Below are 21374 nucleotides of genomic sequence, written 5' to 3'. Positions count from 1 at the left end.
ACACCGCACCGGCCCTCTGTGTCATTACCTATCACAACAATGGCACTGTAACACCGTAAGTGTGTGCGTGCGGCTGCACGGACGTGCGCACCCGCGTGCGTACGCTTTTTAAGTTCTTGCATACGTGTCTGTGGCCAAGCGTGAGCTTTTGCCATGTGTGAATGTGATCTCAAAAATCCGTTGAAGTGAACGCAGTGCTGTTTGTCCGTAGATGTGCGTGAATGCGTTTCAGCAAGTGCGTGCGATTGCACATGCGATGTATGCGTATGAATATGTGTGTGTGTGTGTGTGTGTGTGTGTGTGCGTGTCCAAGCCTCTTGAAGAGATCAGTGAGCAGGGACATGACCTTGCCAGAACAGCTGGCCTCTCTGTGTGTTTAGTCAGTGTAACCATGACGATGGCGCCGGGCAGACAGGATGTCTACGTTGGGGATTTGAAAGTCATAACGTCGCTACTGCTACTAAGCTTCATTATGCCATGGGTTACTGTAACTAGCCAACAAATGGATACATGAAGACCCTTCGTGGACAGTAGTGAATTTCAGCAGCTACAGGTTAGGGCTTATTTCATTTCCATCATGTAGTTATAGCTCATGTATCTCTGTTTTGAGTTAACGGCATGATAATCAGGAGTGAGAAATATCTTTTTTAAATAGATATTTTTGTTGAGCTGGCACAAATCTATGCATGACCGAAAGGCAAAGTAAGAGGAGGAAGGGTGTGCAATTGACGGAGCTCCTGTGTTTTACGTTAAACTGAGGAATTAGAAATGTAAATGAACAGGTTGATTAGAGTCTTCCTTCATTGTCCGATGTGGCGCACGTGTTTGCTGATACATGGTGTGTTGTGTACCGTTCCCCTGCTAACCAGACGCTGCTCCCTCCCACCCTCCTCAGCTCTACTTCATCTTCTCCCTGTTCTTTCTTCCACCACTTCCTCCATCATTCTCTCCCTCCCTCCCTTCATCCATCACCCTCCTCCATCAATCTCTCTCGCACTCTATCATCCTTTTTTCCCCATTTTCTATTTCCTCCCCTCTGCTCTCCGCTAGAGCTTCTCCCTTTTCTTTTCTCTCCTTTCGGCCATCTTACAGAATGCACTAATGTGTGCATAATTTCCCCCTCCATCTCTCAAATTGTCAGCTCTCTCTTACTCTGCCTATAAAAAAAAAAAATTCCACTTTTGTCAACTCTGCATCTCTTTACGCGCCTGCTTAAAAGCTGCCGCCACCTTTTTCTTAGCTCCATAATCATTTTCCATCACTAAAATGTAAACAGAGATAATATCAGCTACATTCCCACTGTCTACAGGAGGATCAGGTTCAGTAAGCCACTGCGATGTTGTGGCATGTAGCATTATCCCATTCCGACTATGGAAACATCTCAATGACTAGCTACTCAAAATGTCCAAACACATAATTTCTCTATTGTGCACCTACACCCAGTGACCCTAGACTCGTTTAAAGACTAGCTCCTCTGGAGGCCTTCTGTGTGTGTGTGTGTGTGTGTGTGTGTGTGTGTGTGTGTGTGTGTGTGTGTGTGTGTGTGTGTGTGTGTGTGCGTGTGTGTGTGCGTGTGTGTGTGCGTGCGCACGTGCGTTTAGGTCTGTGTGTGAATAGTGTACAGTATGGAGGAAACTCAATCTTGTGTGAGGTGACTGAGCAGAACCTGGACCACTCCTTATACATCAAGCTCTATATCTGAAAAAGGCAGGCAAATATGAAATTCTCTCTATGCCTGTCTGTCTCTATAAGACACACACACACACACACACACACACACACGCGCGCGCACACACAAACAATACAAGCAAGGAAACATGTAACAAGAGGATATTGAAAATGATTTTTCCCCTCTTGTCTATTTCATTAATAGTGTTGAAAAGCCAACAGTCTGCTCTCTCACTCCCTCTCCCTCTAGCCACACACACATTCACACACACACACACAGACACACACACACACATTAGAAAACATACAGAAACCTCCGCGGTTCACTGGGGAACGCGCCTCACATGGTTTGCTTCAGCTGGTCTTCTTGACAAATGCCACAAAGCAACGGCGAGAAGGAGAAACTTGGCACGCAATCAAACTTCTCTCATGATTTCTAAGATTTGAAATACTTCAGTTTGTATAGCCCCTCCACTCCATCCTCACCTCCCTCTCATTCCGACCTCTCTCGTATTTTTTCTTGCTCTCACCCTCTCTCCCTCTCTTGTTACCACTGTTTCTCTGCCCTATCTTTCCTGTTTAGTTTTTTTCCCCGTGCTAACTTGGACCAGAGCTGTGCTGTGGGAATACGGACCCCTTTAAAAGGAGAAAGCCAAAGTCTGTGTAAGTACGTGCATGTCGGCAGACGTGAGTGATTATTTGCGAGCTCCAGCGAGGCCGTGTGTGCATTCTGTGTGCGTAGCTTTGTGGCTTGTTCGGATGCGAGTCAGTCTCACGATGCTTCGCCCCTCGCAACAGTCAACAGTCCTTTAATCCTCATCACCAGTGACCCCAAACCCAGCCTTCGACCTCTTCATACACACAGAGTCCAATGCACAAGAGACCCCACACACACACACACACACGCACACCCACACGCACACACACGCCCCCTGTGCCCCTTCCATTAGCTCTTACCAGTGTCGACTTGTATTCAGTCAAAGTCCCGAAACACAAAGGCAAAGAATGCCTTCCACTTTGTTGCCGATCACGTCAACCGACCATCACACGATTTTTCTTTCTAGGACATCTTTCTAATGGTTATATGATAATGATTTTGGGCCTAGTGCGAGACATTATCATCGTAATCATTCGCACGTCAGGTCCGTGAGCGTTTTTCCCAATTTCACGTACATATCTAGAAGCACGGATTGCGTATGTATCATGTGTAATACATTTCCTCTGCTACACATCCGCGGTAATGTTTGGATGGTGGAAATTGGAACAGACAGGAAGATGGTTTGGATCACAAGCGTGCGAGTGTGTGTGTGTGTGTGTGTGTGTGGGGGGGGGGGGGGGGGGGGGGGGGGGGCTACATAGGGAAGGTCACTGTACTTTTGGGCCCCCCAGCAAACTGCACACACTGTATACACACACTGTAGTAGGACACATACACACATTCTTTTACAGTTAGTGTGATCAGAGGGACTTGTGGGGCGTAATGAAGTTGTGTTTTCAATAGATGTGTACCAGCCGCCCCCTTTTGTACTGCACCGAGTGGCTGACATTAAAGGCATTTCTCTGCCGCACATGACAAGCAGATATGTGGCTTCATGCTCCTTCAATCAGAGCGCTCAAAGCAAACACACATGTAGTTGCTCCACTCACACATTCAGTTATGCCCACCGACACACACTCGCACATGGCAATGTAGCAAGTCCTTTTTTTGTTTCCTCCTTCTCTCTCTCTCTCTCTGTCACACACACACACACACACACACACACACACACACACTTTTTTTATGGCCTCCTAGCACCTGTCCTCAATAAATGTAACCATTCACAAGGCAGCTACAGACAACAGCTGATCCTGCCTCAAAACACACCTCGGCGCTGATGCCTACATAACATCCATGCACAGACGCACATGTGGACAGGTGAGTGGATAAATGTTCCTAATGCAGCATTAGAAACACAGGTTTCTGCTGCAGCAACAAACACGCTGTTGTCGGGCAGGGGGGATGAAAACGCTCCTGATAAAACATGGAATGAATCATGCCATAAATGTTCATGAAACAACCCTGATCATATAGTTTTATGTGCTGGCAGTGCAGCCACTACCGCCGAGCACTTGTGCTTTATGTTCTCTGACTGTGCGTCTCATAACTGCGGTTACCAGCACCTCTCGCTCTTGCATTACACACGTGCTGCTTAAGTAATTCACATCACTGAAGTTACCGAGATACACAGACACATTGACAGACAACAGGCTGGTGTGACACTGACTTCATCTCCAGAATCTCCTCCAGCTGTTTGCGTCTCTCCTGGTGCAGACTGTCGAGGTGTCCGTCCTTTTCGTGCAGGGACTGCTGAGTGGAGGACAGACGCAGTTTGGTGGCATCCAGCTCCTGCCGCGTCTTCTCCAAAGCGCCCATCAGCTCCTCGAGCTATGGAAGGCGAGAGATATACACACGCGGAAATTTGAATGAAATCAGACCTGCATACTCATGCACATGGCTCTCTGTTTCCATATGTGAGAAGTGTTGTTTTAAATCATACAAATCTTAGATAAAAGTCAACATGCAAGATCTATTTTACACTTATGGTCGCCCAGTCTCTCTCTCTCTCTCACACACACACACACACACACACACACACACACACACACATGGATATGGTACAGTCAGGTCATAAGGGAACACGCTGAAGTGTAATTGTATTGGTCTACATGTGTGTATTTCAAAACGTGTGTGTGTGTGTGTGTGTGTGTGTGTGTTGGAATGCTATAATTAGGTGAGTCGACTGCCTAAACATGGGAAGGAAGACAAGGCAGCTAGACAACAAGGAGCAAACTACTTGAAACTACTCCGGTTCAAAGGTTAGTTGAATGATAAGTCCACTGACTCTTGTGCTGGAAACAAGGGTCCACTTTTCTCCACTTATTTCACCTCACTTTCAAGTGTGGTTCTACTTTAGGGCAGGTGAGAATAATGCTCGACCGCTCAACGACATCTCCTCCCCTCTGCACAACTCGCCCTCCGGCCATGCAGGTCTGCGTGTCCGACCTGAGTGTCTGATAGACAGGATGTGACCTCAGGGCGTCATTATCCTTGGGCAGGAAGTGTCTAATTGTCTAACAACAAGTACTTCACAACAGGATCCTGTGCCAGGCAGGCATGTTTGGATTATGTAAAGGAAAGATCAATATAAAGTGATTCAATAGAAAGAGTCCAGAAAAAAAATAAGAAAGTGTGCAGAGATATAAGATAATCAAAAAAGACCCCAAAAAGTGTTGGATCTCAAACAAACAAAGGGAATGAAAGTAAAGGAGAAGCAAAGAATAAAACGAGAATTAGGGGAAAGCACTCCATGGGGTAAGACATGAAAAAAGGAATGGGCCTCTTTTATGAAGGGGCCAAATCGTTCACACATTTTCAGGACACTCTCCATCTCCGCCGGTTTCCTAGGTGTGTTTCACAGATGTCAGATAATGTGCTCACTGACTGTTCATGAATATCACATATGGAGTGAGAGAAGAAAGGGCCAGAGCAAAGCAAACACGGAGTAACGGAATCCGAAATGGTGGGAAAGTGACAACTTCCAGTCATAATTTCCTGGACGTGTATCAAGGCATTGTTTCAAAAATAAAATAGACCCCATATCGCCGCCAACACCAACTGACCTCTGAAGTATCCAGCAGCTAATGTTCCCAATATCGTCAAGACATCCAGCTGTCCAAAATCACACCACGGTTAATGTTTGATGTCTTCTTTCGGGCTTAACAGAATTCAAAGCCAATCTTTTCATCTTGAAAGCCAAGGGTCACACACACACACACACACACACACACACACAAGCACACACACACACACACACACACGCACACACGCACACACACACACGTACGTCTATCTACCCTTAATGCGTCAACAGCTCCCCTTCCAGGTCCACCACCCAGGCGAGCCCTCACTTCACAATCACATCATTAATAAGGAATACAATGCATTTTAGTGAAATTAGGGCCCTAATCAGCTTAACGGTGAGCCTGTGCGTGCTAATTTAGCTCAACTTCAAGGCAAAGCCCCCCCAGCCAGTCTAAGGCTCACTAAGACTGGCCCAAAGCCCCTTTAGTTGCTAAGCTGATTGGGGGCTCAGAGGGAAGGGAAAACCAAATCCCTCTTGTCCATTTGCGTCTGTGTTGCTGGTTCAAAGGCCTAGTTCAAACGCCACGTGGGGTGAGAGGGGGAGAGCGCGACAGGAACGGCAGAGGAAGGAAAGGGAGACGGGGTGAGGAGATAATTGGGTGAGAAAATGTAAGGCAGATGAGAAAAGAAAGAGGCTCGGCGAAATGGCCGGACGGCGGGATCGACGCCAGGCGAGGGTCAAGAGACGGAGAGAGGCGGCGGACGGACTGAGGGACTTACAGAGCTGGGGTGTGAAGAAAAGTGACCCAGGGCATTACCCATGCTCCATTTCAGCGAGTCAGGCTGATGGAAGACTTTCAGCGCATTACACATCATGAGACTGATTACTCTGGGGCAAGAGGGGTGGTGGGGGGGGGGGGGGGAGAGAATGTGAATTTGGCAGGGCGCTCTGAAATGGTGCCAGGGTCAGGTGATGTTTCAAAAGGACCTGTCCCTAGTCCCCCAGCAACCCCCCCCCCTCAAAAGTCTGAGGCAGGAAAAGCAGTTGACTGACGACGGTGAAACTACACGTTAATGGCAGGTTGACTCGCTGCCTCTTTCTGTGGCGATGTAATGCTGGCTCACAAAGGGTCACTGTGTTGACAAGCGCATAACAGTGAGCATCGGCGGCTGAGCAGCATCTTTCCCTGTGTCGACAGTGCGACTGCGAACTCCATTCTGGCTCGACGCGTCATGTTCAGTTGCCAGCGTGACTGCACGCTGCTGGCTCAGTATGTTCTCCCTGCGTTGGGTCTGCACTGCCTTGAAACATAAGTAACCTGACTATTACTTTTGGGGTCAATGAGTGTTAATGTGTCACAAGTTACGAAAGGATTTCCCTGATTGGCTACACATGGGTAAACTGAGGTCAAAGCTGAATCATCCACTTCTGTGCATGCGAAAAAGTCCGACAAACATAAATAAACTTTTCTCCTGGACATCTGAGTGGATTGGAATATTGTTTGATGAACACAGTATCCATGCACACGAGAAACCAAGCGTGTAAAGTTCAGAATTTGTAAATAAGCGGAGGAAACTAGACACAGTAAGCATTTATTTCCTCTCACTGGTTTTTTTTTTTTTAAATGAAGTTTGACCTGATTTTATTTCCCTGCTTTAGCCACAAGTACACTCTCTTCATCTTCTAACTTCTCCTCTATCAGCTTCTGTCTTTGATTGCGTGTGTGTCTGTGTGTGGTTGTGATTGAGGAGGAACATTACGTGTGTGTGTTTGAAGCAACACAGCCACCATTTTTCCTGAAAAATGTTAGTTCTTGTTTTAACCGCGAATTGCTCTCATATTACTTGTGGCACGCATAAGTAATGCAAGGTCATTCTCATTCAAATGCACACTCACACCAGGAGGAAACACACTCCCTCGCCCTGTTTCTCTTTCCCACCACAGACACACCTACGCTCACACACACACACACACACACACACACCCACACACACACACACACATAAACTTAAAGATGTAGACCAGCCAGCTGGCAGTCAGAAAGACCGACAGATAGCAGCACACGCAGAGTAAAAAAAGGAGGCCTGTGCTCCATCACGACTACGCGCCCAAAGTCTGGAGCTTTGTTAATGAATTCTAATTGCATGCACATAAACTCACAATAAGTCAAACACATGCGCACATTTGCGAGCAAACTTAATGAGGGACACGGAAAGGAGGACGGTGCATTTTTTTTTTTTAAGTTTAAAAATTTCACCGGAGACAGGGAAAATAAACACGAAAGCAAAAGCATGTTTGTAGAAAGTGAATCAAGAATGAAATACAAGAAGAAGAAGGCAACTTTTCATTTAGTAAAAAGAATGATTTTTGCTGGTAAAGACGAAACGTGATTAAGGAGCTCGCATTAACCACGGCCTGCCTACAGTTACGTGCTTGGCCACATGGGGGTGCAATTAGGTCCCTTACACTTTCTCAGTGGACCTTAGGCTTAGGTGACCTGATACCTGCTCTCAGTTGAAAAGGCAGGTCAGGCTGCGTAGATGCAAGTGACTATCTGTGTGTCAGAGTGTGTGTGTGTGTGTGTGTGTGTGTGTGTGTGTGTGTGTGTGTGTGTGCTGGTCTACAGTGCTGCGCGACATCAGTTAAACCTCTCTCTGGGCATGAACGCGGGCGGCCTCCTCCTGTGCCCAGAGAGCCTCCCTGTGTGCAGATGTGTTCATGCTCTCCCTCAGTGCCATCTCCAACTGTCTGATCCGCTCCGCCGTCTCCCGCATGGCATCCTGGGAAGCTAAAAGAGGAAGCTGGAGGGAGTAGGTGGGGGGGCCAAGAATTTTCGAGGAGGAGGACAAGGAGGAGGGTTGGAGGCAAAGTAACAAAAGCCAGGGAGAGAGTGTTTTTTGTTTGAGAGTACCTCCGTAAAAAATCAAATGGTTTCTGCAGTGGAATAAAACAGTGCTGGCAAAATATAATTTGCGAAATGGTGATGTGGATGGTCCCTTTGATAAAAGGAATCAAATCCATGTAAAACAGGATTAAAGGGAATAATTAGGGAAGTCAAAAACTGCAGTGAGAGAAGAAGAAAAAGAAGAAAAAACGCAGCCAAGACAGAAGAGAGAGAGAGAAAGAAGTAATGGAGAGATGGAGAGTTTGTAGAGTTCGTGTGTGGCCTCTCAGACACCTATGGTGAGGGGAGGAAACAGATCCATCTCCACATTGGATGAAGGAACTGTGAAAGAAAACACTGGACAGAAACAATAACCCCCCCTCCCCCGGACCCCCCCCTCTCTTTAATGTTCTCTCTGACTCTTAAAGGAGTTGACTCACCTTTAATTTCACACGTTCACACATTTCTAGGAGCAGCGCAGAAGCCTCGGGGTCACACGGACAAGGGGAGCTCTTTCTCACAGGAGTTCAGTTGAACCCTGGGCTGTATCCTCGTTGCAGAACAGTAAGACTAATGTTTTGATTGCGAAAAAACTGGGCTTGTATCAATCAGACACACAGTAACTGAAACCCGCAGTGGCAAAAAAACACCACAATAGTTTCCAGAAATGTCATGTAAACACTTTAACAGTTGTACTTTGTGCGACCTTCCAGAAGGAGATGTGAAAATAATTTCACATGAAAATCATTTTTAGCGAGGCGGTGCCGGGAACACGCACGATGCACGCGGACGGCTCATGAACTGCATGTGATGAATATCAAAGAAGAGAGAATTTCTTTTATGGTTACCATCGGCACAAATTTGTGGTAAATAGAAAAAGTGGTATCAAGACATTTCTATAGAGGATGAATGAGAAAAAAAGATATAATCTTATATCTATTAATAACTAAAAAATGGGCTTATCAACTGACTAATTCTGTGATAGTGACTAAAATAGGAGCGATAGATGAAAAAAAGCGCAGAGCCGGCCAAATCACAGGCGGATACTTGCGGCAAGTCCCGTCAGCACAACACAGCTGGAGGTGAGCGACAAACACCTGCACACACACACACACACACACACACACACACACACACACACACACACACACACACACACACACACACACACACACACACACACACACACACACACACACACACACACACACACACACACACACACACACACACACACACACACACACACACACAGAGGATGTCTGTGTGCGTCAGCAGTCCCATGCCGTAATTGGATGTGACAGACGGGCGGTAATTCGATGCACCAGAAGCAACAAGTACCGGTCTGACCCCGCCCCACAGACAGAAACCCACGCACACATGCATTAATGCGCACACACACTCACACACACACACACACACTCACACACACACACACACCCACACACACACACACACACACACACACACACAAACACACCCCATTGAGATGAGACTGCCACTGCTGGACCCCCAAGTGAAACCTAACCAGAAAGCTGTTTCTTCCTCTGTGTGTGTGTGTGTGTGTGTGTGTGTGTGTGTGTGTGTGTGTGTGTGTGTGCGCAGATCTCCGTGTTGGGTTTTATTAGTAACAAGAGAATATTGCTGGCTGAAATTGAAGAATGGAAAAAAGGGAAAGCGAGATTGGAGATACAGGGAGCAGGCAGAAATGGAAAGATAATTGCGTCTGCAGCGCCAATCATCACCTGACGCCCTTGGGAAGCATCATTATGGAGTCTGGGCCTTTTTGGTTTGATGGAGGGATTATAATCACTAAAATAAACGAGCAGAGAGTGAGAGAATGCACATTTCCAGCAGCTGTGCACCTCCGATTCCACAGCTTCACGCATACAGGCCCACACAAACCACTCACCCACATGGCCTGATCCGAGGCAGACTCAGACATCTGTCTCTGTCAAAAAAGGTGTGTGTGTAGCATCAACCTCTATGTTCCTATTTCATAATTTAAAAAAAAAAACCAACATATATGTGCAGGAACAGAAGTTTCACACTCAGTCAGTCAAGTTTACAGACTGTGGGAACAAGCTCGTGCAGATCGAGAGAAAATCCCGAAATCTTTAACAGTCCCCAGTTTAAAAAAAAAAAAAAAGGTTCTGTAAACCATGTGTCCCTAAACAAAGTACTGAGTGTCACTGATGCCTCTCCATTACAGATAAAAGAGGAATAAAGGGCCTGTTTGAAGGCTTGAAGTGAACATTTCCGATGTGTGTTTTCTCTGTGTTTGTGAAGTGCAGCGTGGCGCGATGGAGACGATGGAGCAGAGAGATGCTATCTCTCCATCCCACATAAACTCTCCTGGATGGATCGGGGGGGGGGGGGGGGGGGGGGGAGGCCCTGTTTGTTTGTGTTTACCCTCGGAGCGTGCTGTGTTCCTGATGGACCCGCAGATAAACGGAGACGGAAAGCGAACAACGGGTGGAGGCAACAGAGCAACCTGAACGCTGAGCAAACAGATACTGACAGAGAGTGAGCAGGCATGCATTGTCGCAATGCATCTCGCGTAGTTTTACTTTTAAATTGTCACACTGTACAATATTTCCCCTATTCCGAGATGAACTGCTTTCGCATGTTGACATATTTCAGTATAAACCAAAGTACTGGGTTCAACCCACCGACACCAAAGAGCCTTGCAGGAAGCAAATATAAAAAGAGGCTAACAGATTAAACTTTTGAATATTGATGTCAGTGTTACGCTCAAAGATCCAATATGAGTCAGCCTCTGAAATGGATGAATGACAATATGCTCGAACTTGAGCTTGTTTTCCTGCCTGTGCAACACCAGTGTTTTCCCTGGCCCACCAACTCTGAAACTTTCCGTTTTGTTCCGTTTTCTTTTTTGTGGGCGTCATCTATCTCCCCCCCGAAATCTATCCCACAACTCCCTTGCACTTGTCCCTGTACCACTTTTATTTCTTTTCTGGCGCTCGCTCCGTGCCTCCTTCCAGGTTGTAGCAATATTAATGTGTACTGCTCTCGCACACGGTTTAGAGGAGGAAATAGGATGTTGGATGTTGCCTGCCAGCACACACAGAAATAACAAAATAGCTCCACCAAAAACAGACTGCGAGAGGGACTCTGACTCCATTTGCCAGGGAGGTACAGCGAGGTGTGCTCGACTTCATTGGTCCGGTGGGGAAAAACCTGGCGTGGCTGCACGGTGCATATTAACACCTACAAGCATAGCTTTGCAGTGCAGTACACAAGTAGGCGCACACATTTGAGCCAACCGTTGACACTCATGTTGACACCTAAGCAGGTATACAACATTAGAAATGATATTAGAAAAGGCACTTTTAAGATTCTCTCTCCTGAATGACTAGATGCAGCCGTGCGCTATTCCCCTCTGAGTCATTATGCCGCTGCGCGTGGAGCTGATTTTCTGCTGGACTAAATGCCTGTCTCTTCCACTTAGGACAGCCCCTCAGATGCACCGAGGGAGGGGGGACGGGAGGCACGGACGACTGGACCAGTGCTCTCTCGGTACCGGACAACAGAATTTACAGGTATACAGACAGTGAAAGAGAAGTTATATAGAAGAAAGGGGTAAAGGTAACACTCTCCGAGGACTGACTCCCAGAAGGAGGGTGAGAATAAGGAAATTGGAGAAAAGAGGGCAGGAGCAAATAGTATGAGCCAATCTGAACACTCCATGATGATAAGGTGGTGTAAAACTAATGTTTGCGTTACACACACACACACACACACACACACATATTCAAACCTGTGACAAAGAGTGCGGATGTCCATCAGTCAGAGCCTCTTTCCTCATCTCACCCGCAACCATCTGCTTCTGGACGTTCGGCGACTTGATTTGCCTTCACATAGAGAAAGACGGATGAAGAGGATCATTCTCACGCGATATGATGACGGTGCGTATCTGTTTGTGTGCACACACAAGTTTTACACGATATACAATTACCCCTCTTTTGCTGTAAATTACTTAAAAAAAATAGTCAATATAGTATTGGTTTCTAAAAATATACATGGTATGTAAAAATATAAAAAAATTACACTGTTTTTATTTATTTTTTTCAGGGGTAAAACAAGGCCTGCACATTGCATCATACAGGTAAATGACAGAGCAACAGAGTGCATGTGTCTAGTCTCAGTAACACGGCAGACACGGGACAAGACAAGACTTGACTGATGACTGATGTGAGACACTGCTGTGTAAATCTTTCAACGACAAAACACACAAACACACGCAGACAGGAGATGCAGGCACAAGCACGCACGCAAATGCACATGCATAATTAGAAATGTGCAAGAAGTAAGTAGACAGATAAGGAGACGGGAACAAAACGTGCACAAACAGGAAACCATAACCACTTTTCCAATTCTGTACATCCATTAGAGCATGTGGCTTATTCTGAACATACAGCAATGTATGAACACACACACACACGCACAAACAAAGGGCGAGTGTTTTTAAAAAACATAAATTGGTACATAAAGTCTATAGACACACGCGATGTAATAAATCTGCTGTCAGTGTTGTGCATTACTGAGGTGCTTATTACAGAGCCAAACCATGTATCAACCAGCCAGGATGGCTGTGTATTTACCTCCACACTGAGACCTGCTCCTTGTCATTTACCAACTTACCTAGCCAGAGAACTATGGCACATATGCACACGCACGCACACACACACAAGCTGCTTTCAGACATGCACTGAAGTCCAGACAAATGTTGCTCTGGGCATTTTCTGAAATTTTTATTTGCCACCTTGTAAAATGTACCAAAAATTTCATGTGAAATTTTCCCGCACGTGACCGGGGCAATCTCTGTGCTGCGTTCTTCAAATAACTGCGAACTCCGGAAAAAATGTCCGGACCCAATTTCCCGGACATTTTCTGGACTCCGTGTCTGAAAACACCTACATACGCATATATACGTCTGAACACACATACGCTCAATTCATCACGTATGAATCCACAAAACCCGTTCACCGTAAGGCACAAACACAGCTGCACTTCAACCTATATCCTCTCACAAACACACTCAAAATAGAAACAACACACACTCCCATCTCCCAGTTTGGTCTTCACACTTTTTTTTTTCCTTTAAAAAAAAAAAAAAAAAAAAAAAAAAAGCACAAAAAAGTGCGAGAAAGCTGACAGTGACAAATTAGTGCTTAAGAGAACCCTCCAACACTGTAAACAGGCTTTGACCGAGCAGCTGCTAAAACGCGCCACATTATTATTCCATATCCACACTGGTGTGTTTATTCTGGGCAAAACCGACAAGCTGCCCCCACATATGGGCAAATATTTGCTGTCACAGCCCTTAGAATGGTGTGTGTGTGTGTCTGTGTGTGTGTCTGTGTGTGTGTCTGTGTGTGTGTGTGTGTGTGTGTGTGTGTGTGTGTGTGTGTGTGTGCGTGCATGTGTCAGCTGAGTGATGCTGGTGTGCGATCAATATGAAATATACCCAACATGAGGATGAATTAATCTAAAACACACTGAACGTGCCCCACACAATGTATAATAAGAGAAGACAGTGCTCCACATTTATATCAATATTTATATCTGATATTACTCCCCCCCCAAAAAAAAACTACACATACAGTTTATTAGGCTTGTCGTTCCATGTCTCTGGCTTGTATCTGTATTTCTTTTCTTTTTTTATATAATGACTCTGCTGTTGATTTTATGAGTTTTTATCATTTTTACGAGTGCGTTTTGAAAAGCGCTCGCGTAAATAAAGATTACCAGTCAAGCCTGCTATGAACGGAGCATATGTTCACACATGTGTACATGTGCACACATATTTACACAGTGAGGAGGCGGCGGCGGGGGCGGGGGGGGGCGGAGAGGAATTTGTATATTCTCTTGATCTTTGATGTCTGTGTGTGTGTGTGTGTGTGTGTGTTTTCATAAGCTCAGATGCATGTCCATGGAGAACAACCTTGCCATGAGGGCATATCGGCTATCGCACACAGCGGCTACTGGCACAGGTGTAAAAACCAGCAGACACGCTGGTCTTCTTTGATATACCCCCATCAACCCCACAGTGCAAGATCTAAATGAGTGTGTTTCACCAATGTGAAGGCACATGGAGAGTGAAGGGGGAGTGGACGGGACGGGCCGGGCCGCATGCGAGTGGAAAATGACGGAGAGCTGTGATTTGTTCATTACTGAACTGAGTCAAATTCATGGGGGGAAAAAATAGCATTTTATGGCAGTTACACTTCTTAGAGAGATGAGGTGAGAGATAGAGGGCGGTGTGCACGAGTCCAGTCATTTCAAGTCATTTTTCACAATTTCCTCTCACTTCTTCGACCTGGAGCACTCGACACTTCTGCCTTCCAACAAAAGCAGCTCCGCTTTATTTCTGGCTGTCAAAGCACACTCTCTCGGTTATTATTTTTCTTCTACCCTTCATAACTCTATACATATTCCTATCGTTTTTGTATCCCTTGCTTACTTGCTCTCTTTTTTCCATTATCCCTTTACCATTCTTTTTTCTCATTTTGTTGTCACTTACAACTCACATCTACAGGACAGCACTGAGGGAAATAAAATGATGAAAATGAAAGGGAATGATCTTCTGACCTCCCTTGAGGACTTCTGCTGATGTGCTCTTGAGCCAGACACCAATAGCAACCGAATGGCTCCAGTGGACCTGCAGAGAGGCCAACAGCAGGAAGCTGCGGTCTCACTGGGCCGCTCTCGGACCTGAATGTGGGAAACTGTGAATATAAAGTAGGGTGTTGCTGGAAAAGAGCATGTATTCTCGGTTGACTTTTCTGGGTAAATAGAGGTTAAAAGGAGTAATAACCTTTAAAGAAGAAGAAAAAAATATCCAGATTTGTATCTCCCCCTTCATAACTCTTAATTCTTACTCTGTCTCCTCCTCTTCTCTTTTAATAAACAGCAGAGTGGAACCAAATCCTCTGATTTGAAGCAGACAGGGACACACCAGGGCAGAACCACTCTGGGTTGCACTACAATGGAATATCAGGCAGATACGATCTGAGTGAAATACATTTTCTCTGAAGTACAAAAAGAGGAACAGGGAAGGAGAGCGAGGAGGGAGATGGAGGAACTGGGAGGGTGTAGCATGAGGCATTTGGGTCAACGCTGGGAGTCTGAAATATTGTCTGAGGCGCTTGTCCAGGTGCAGTGGTGAGGGATCCAAACAGAACACCTTTGTTTATTAATGTCGATGCTTTATGGTGCTTCGGACACGTCTTATCGCGATTAAAGAACTGTTTCACTTTATGAGCAGGCCTGTGTGTACTGCAGGTTAGGGGCGGGACAGGTTTAAACTGAAGGGAGGTTAAAAAGGAAGAAATGGTTTCTTTCAATGTGAGAAACATGTTAAAGTGCAGGTGCAAATACCTACGGTTGAACAATAAAACAGGAAGTTGACAATTACAAAATGGCCATTTGAAAGTCTTTGGACACATAAGATATTCAATACACACAGAATTTAACAGCATTTACAACTTTGGAGGCTACTGTATGTGTGTTTTGGTGAGCATGCTAACTGTGTGTGTGTGTGTGTGTGTGTGTGTGTGTGTGTGTGTGTGTGTGTGTGTGTGTTTGTGAATACAAAATTGGTTCCTCTCAGGCAACAGACAACTTCGTTACCATCATGTGTTCTCCTCAGTCTCACCCTAGACACACACACACACACACACACACACACACACACACACACACACACACACACACACACACACACACACACACACACACACACACACACACACACACACACACACACACACACACACACGCACTTTTCCTGAAACCCTCCCTTACATACCACAGTGCTTACCACGTCTGTGATATGATGAGACTTGGAGTTAGGTGTATTTTCTTTTAAAGTTTAGCCCTAACATCACTGTGAGTAATAATAATAATTATAATAATAATAATAATAATAAAGCATTTTCCATATCAGAACAACTTTTGTGAAATTCTTTCTCTTGCACGTTTCAATGCTACCAACAACATAAGCTGTCAAAACCTGACGCAGGAACAACACTAAGTTGCTATTAAACTTTTTTGTCCACACAAACAGCTCCAAGAGAAACTACCCATGGTTTTCGGAGCTCTTTGTAATAAATCCAACAATTGGCATGGGTATCAGCAGCTGATGCAGATGCGGACCTGTTCAGTGTCACTGATCACTTAGGCAGATTAGCTTTGAGTTACACCTACACACATGAAAGGAAAAGAAAACATGAACCATAAACTACCTAATGTTATTACTGATGACATGCAGAAGATCACTGGGAGATCTAAGCAGTGAAATAGCGGAGTGATTCTCCACTGTGCTGGAAGATATTTATTACAATGACCTGTCGACTGCATTCATCTTTGACTCTCTTTGCTGCTTTGCCAACTGGATGAGAAAGTGTCTATTTCCTCATCTGTTCTCCTCTCTCTCTCTCCACATAGTGGTTAATAGGCCGCCTGACCGAGTTCCAACAGAAACAGTCTGATTAAAAAGACATTCATCCTCTGCCCAGACACATCTCGCACACTCCGAAACAGAAGTCCAATCAGCGCACAGAAACCCGTCCGCCCATGCTGTCATACACCACATGTGTATAAACACACACACACACACACACACACACACACACACACACACACACACACACACACACACACACACACACACACACACACACACACACACACACACACACACACACACACACACACACACATATATTTGAAGGTATAGTGTGTTAAATCAAATCAAGAGAACTGTGGCTGGATGTACTTATCTCCACTGCAGACACACATTGTGTACGTCACTTACATTATGATATTGAACTATCTATGAGTGTTTACAGTGGCATTGTTCTCGTCCTCTGATAACCTGCGGCTGACCCGCATTTGACCTCCGACCCTTGGGCGCTGACCAGAGGCGAGGGGTCGGACTGATATGAGTGACTGTCTGACACTGATAAGACAGCAGGCCTGATAAGATGGACATGCTGAGAGGGAAAATAAACTCTTCCAGGGATTGATCCAGAGAACAAAGGCCCAGATTGACACACACACACATGCGCACACTCTGGTGACGGCTGCATGTTGTGGGCTGCATACACCTGAAGATGTAAAGGTGGAGGCACGACGCACAAACACACACGTACACAGAGAGTCTGAACAAACTCTGCGTGAGCTGCCGTCGCCCTGTTATACTTGATGCTCGTACTCCCACAGTGTTTGACTCAGCACACGGTTTCCATGCCAGAGTGGAGAGTCTGTAAAACGGGTAATGAATGAGGCAGGAAACTGTGTTGGACCCAGTTCTTGCAGCTCATCCAGATTCAGTCCAAACCATTCAGAACCGTAGCAAGCGTTAACACACCTGATGGAGCCAATGTGTGTTAAAAAAAGAAAATTGTTCTTCTCACATACATTTTTCATTTTTTTTACACTCGTGGCTTCTTCTCTGCAGTTGGCAAATCAACCAACAGAGACACCACTACCACTATCAATCTACACATGCAGACACACTGGGCTTTGGCTCAAGAGTGGCTGTGGGCAAGACACTGAATCTCCAGATTGCCCCCGACGGCTGTGCCAACTGTGACTGAATTGTGTGAATGGGTGAACGTGATTTATTACGTTATAAACACAAAAGTGCTTTATCGTATAAAGTGGTCGATAAGGTTAGAAAAAACCTTGTATGAATACAGTCCAGAATGCAGCTAACTATAACTTTAATTATAACTATAAATGCTTTTATAGTTCAAAAACAACCACAAACGTCCAGAGATTTTCCTGAACTTTTCTGGAGGGGTTGTAGGTGAGATTGCAAATGTTGCTTTCAACATTTTCGGGAACATTTCCTGACAGCCCTCTAGTAAAAAAAAAAAGTCAGAGTGAGCCCATGCGAGAACACAGCAGGAAAATCACAGTGAACGAGTGGGCGTGTTGATGACTGTCAACGGACACACTGCTGTCCGAAGCGGGATTATCTTCACGTCCTGCCTCCTGCATGCTCTACACCCAGACGCCAAAGAATGTTCCAGAAATGTCCCTGTTGGTGTGAACGCGTCTGACTCGAACAATCGCCTGCTGATGTGAAAGTCAATGTCAGGACCCAATTTTCAGGACATTTTCATGTCTGACAACGACTTCATACAAAAACATGCATCTTTCTTTGCTTCTCTTTCACACACACGCGCGTGTGCGCACGCAAAAACACACGCTTGCAAACACACATGCACGCAAACTCTCACATGCGTCTACGTTGGCACTAAACAACCCCTCATTTGGCTACATACACACACCTTGCCAATTCATAAATCAGATGATAATTGAGTATCACTGTAGCAGTAATAAATAGAGCAGTATAAACAACCAGTGTCTGGGCTGGATACACCACCTCCTACTGGCATGCCGCTGGCTGCCTGCCTGGCATTTTCAGTAACACACACACACACACACACACACACTCATGCATTTACAACAATGCAAAGACAGAAAGACAGTTGCTTATAAAATGAGTGTACAGACATGTGAAAACACACACAAACACATGTCATTTAAGGTGCGTATGATATGAGGAAAACACACATGACAGCACTCGTGGTAGCAATGAAATGTGAAGAAGCTTTGCAGAAGTCAATGCAATTGAAGAGAAGTGATCTGTCTCCGGTCATATAAATCAGGAAACGTATAAAAATCTCTCATTGTGTTATTGCCGAAACAGGAATGAGGAACGTGATAGTTTGGGGGTAAATGCACTGTGCGTTAACCATCCCACTGGGATAGTCAAATCGGAGCTTTCTGGGAATCAGATTTGAGCCAAAAAGCCCCGGTTTCCAACTTAATACCTGGAGAAGTTTAGATCTGCTCAACAGTCATGGCACGATGTCAAGAGTAATGGCTTTGGACAGTGTTGGTGGTATTGTGATGGTACATTTAACACTAACACATTAAAAGCTACTTACCCGGGTCTGCAGACATTGTTACACAGAAAGAATGATAAGACATTAGGCAAAACGATTATAAACAACACATGCATATACGTGTGGGCCACAGCATTCATTTATAGAAGTGTGATTACATCAGGCAAAAAGCATGACAACATGGAAGTGGTTTCAAGTGCTAGGAGGACACAATCTCCACAGTTTATGTCTCGTGGATTACTCCTTTATAAATAGAGCAGATAGGAATGAATCGAGATCCGCCAAAGATCCGGCCGTGTCGTATGGAAGGACACGGCTTTCTGAGGACACCCAGATGGGCTCTTGTGATAGGAATGGACGTCACAGAATATTTGACCCTCACCTCTGGAGGTCAGAAATGTTCTTCTCTTTGCACGATTTGTCCGTCTCAGCGTCCCTCAGGGCGGTCATCAGCCTCGCCACCTCGGCTTGCGACTTCCCGGATTCCTCCCTGTAGCGGGCCACTTCCTGCTCCAGAAGCCTCAGACGATCTGTGATGTCTGGACACTTCCTGACTGCTTCTTCTGTGTTTTGGGTCTTTTGGGGGGGGGGGGGGGTTGGAAATGGTGGATTCATTAAGATAAAAACAGAATGTACGGCATAAATCATATTAGGATTTGGTAACAAAGAACAGTTTCAAAATCTAGGACATCTCAGACTTCAGGAGCATTTCAAGTGCCGTTTGATAAAATCACTGTCAGACTTTCGGTCTGAACTGCAATCCGTCATGGTCAACTCAACATCCATTTGCCTTAGGTGTGCTTTGTCAGAAGATTCAATAACTCTGAAGTCTTCATGAGCAAGCTGCAGATTACTTTCCAATCATTTGTGCAAAATAAGACTTTCAGTTAACTATTAAATACAAAAAAAATGTGCACCCTCAACATAAACCTTCAATACACACTGTACTGTATATTTAACAGTGATGAGACTCAACCCAGTTCGACTGGAACGGTCAACGTAGCGTGAAAGAAATGAGGTACTGTAGCATCAAAATCACACAAACACATTAGTATAAGGTTGGTATAAGTTGGTATGCTACATTGCTAACATGCAGAGAGTATAGTACGTTTGGTAAGTACAGCTGAAAATGACAAAGGACAGACAGGGCTGATGCGTGATGAGCTATGCGTAACAAAGTACAGCTCAGACTGATTAAAGTTAAGCCAAATCTGGCAACAGAGATCTGAGCTAGACAACCTTAGCTGGGGACGTCCTAAAATGGCCTCTGCACACGCACGCAGACACACACACACACACACACACACACACACAAACAAGAAGCAAAAAATGACAAAGAACCTACCGTGGGGCTTACTGCTGGTAGCCCATCTACTTTGGCTTTCACCTTGAAAATAATACAAAAGGTTAGACAGATGGAAAGAAAAAATAAGAAGTATAAGAACCAAATATTGTCTAGTCTAGAAATATTATTTTTGTACATCGCATAGGCCTGAGCGGTTGTAACACAGGGTCAGATGTGAGATCAAATCACGAGGGTTGCTTTGAAAAGGTAAGTCAATCCTGCATATGTGGTCAGGGTCACAATCTAGTTGGAGCAGAACCAATCTGTACCCTCATCCGCTCTCATCCCTTCATCACCCCCCTCCGGTTCCACCGCTGCCTGCTTTTCTGTGGTTTGCTTCTATCAGTTGCCTCCCCGGGGGTGTCCTTCATGTGGAGTTTTGACTTCAGTCATTATCATTATAAAATTACTGTCTCCCTCTGTTTGGCTGCGATTTTATGAGACCACCAAACATCTCCTTTTTTTTTTTCTAAGTAAAATGTTGAAAAAATAATACCCCACTGATGAATTCTTTCTTCTCTGAGAAAAATATCTCAGAGGAAGTTTGTAACCTAGAATTATCTACCACTCAACTTCTCCCTCTTTCTTTTGGTCTCTACCTCTCTGTCGACTGTGTTTGTGAAGATTGTTTAACTTGTTGAGACAGCGGAGGCCACGGGTTTAAACATCATGAAGTGCGCGCACAAACACACACGCGCGCACACACACTGGATAATTTATTGTCAGGTCTACATAAGTCTGGGACAGTACAAGTAGCTCTACACGAGTGTGTCATTAGAAAGAAAAACAAGGAGTGTCTGTTAACTATTAGCCAATCTGAGCAAATGAATCCTTCAAACCACTTATCACAAACCTTCCAGATAAAAAAAATGCACAAGTTTGCCTTGCATGGCATACGGCGCACTGCT

The 21374-nt window shown here is 45.2% G+C and overlaps 1 protein-coding gene across 1 annotated transcript in view; it reads right to left on the bottom strand.

The window, feature by feature from the left end:
• LOC118317076 (ERC protein 2-like) overlaps window positions 1–21374 on the bottom strand; it is a 140329-nt gene that overhangs the window by 64108 nt on the left and 54847 nt on the right. Inside the window, exons 11-16 of the mRNA XM_047331126.1 lie at window positions 20467–20508; window positions 19504–19697; window positions 19164–19169; window positions 11957–12050; window positions 7940–8092; window positions 3933–4093 (exon numbers count right to left, since the gene is read on the bottom strand). Of these exons, the coding sequence (XP_047187082.1) occupies window positions 3933–4093; window positions 7940–8092; window positions 11957–12050; window positions 19164–19169; window positions 19504–19697; window positions 20467–20508 (650 nt within the window). The remainder of the gene's footprint in view (window positions 1–3932; window positions 4094–7939; window positions 8093–11956; window positions 12051–19163; window positions 19170–19503; window positions 19698–20466; window positions 20509–21374) is intronic.

This window comes from Scophthalmus maximus, chromosome 3 (genome assembly GCF_022379125.1).
Source record: "Scophthalmus maximus strain ysfricsl-2021 chromosome 3, ASM2237912v1, whole genome shotgun sequence".
Classification (NCBI taxonomy): domain Eukaryota; kingdom Metazoa; phylum Chordata; class Actinopteri; order Pleuronectiformes; family Scophthalmidae; genus Scophthalmus; species Scophthalmus maximus.
This window is presented reverse-complemented; position numbering and strand designations above follow the sequence as displayed.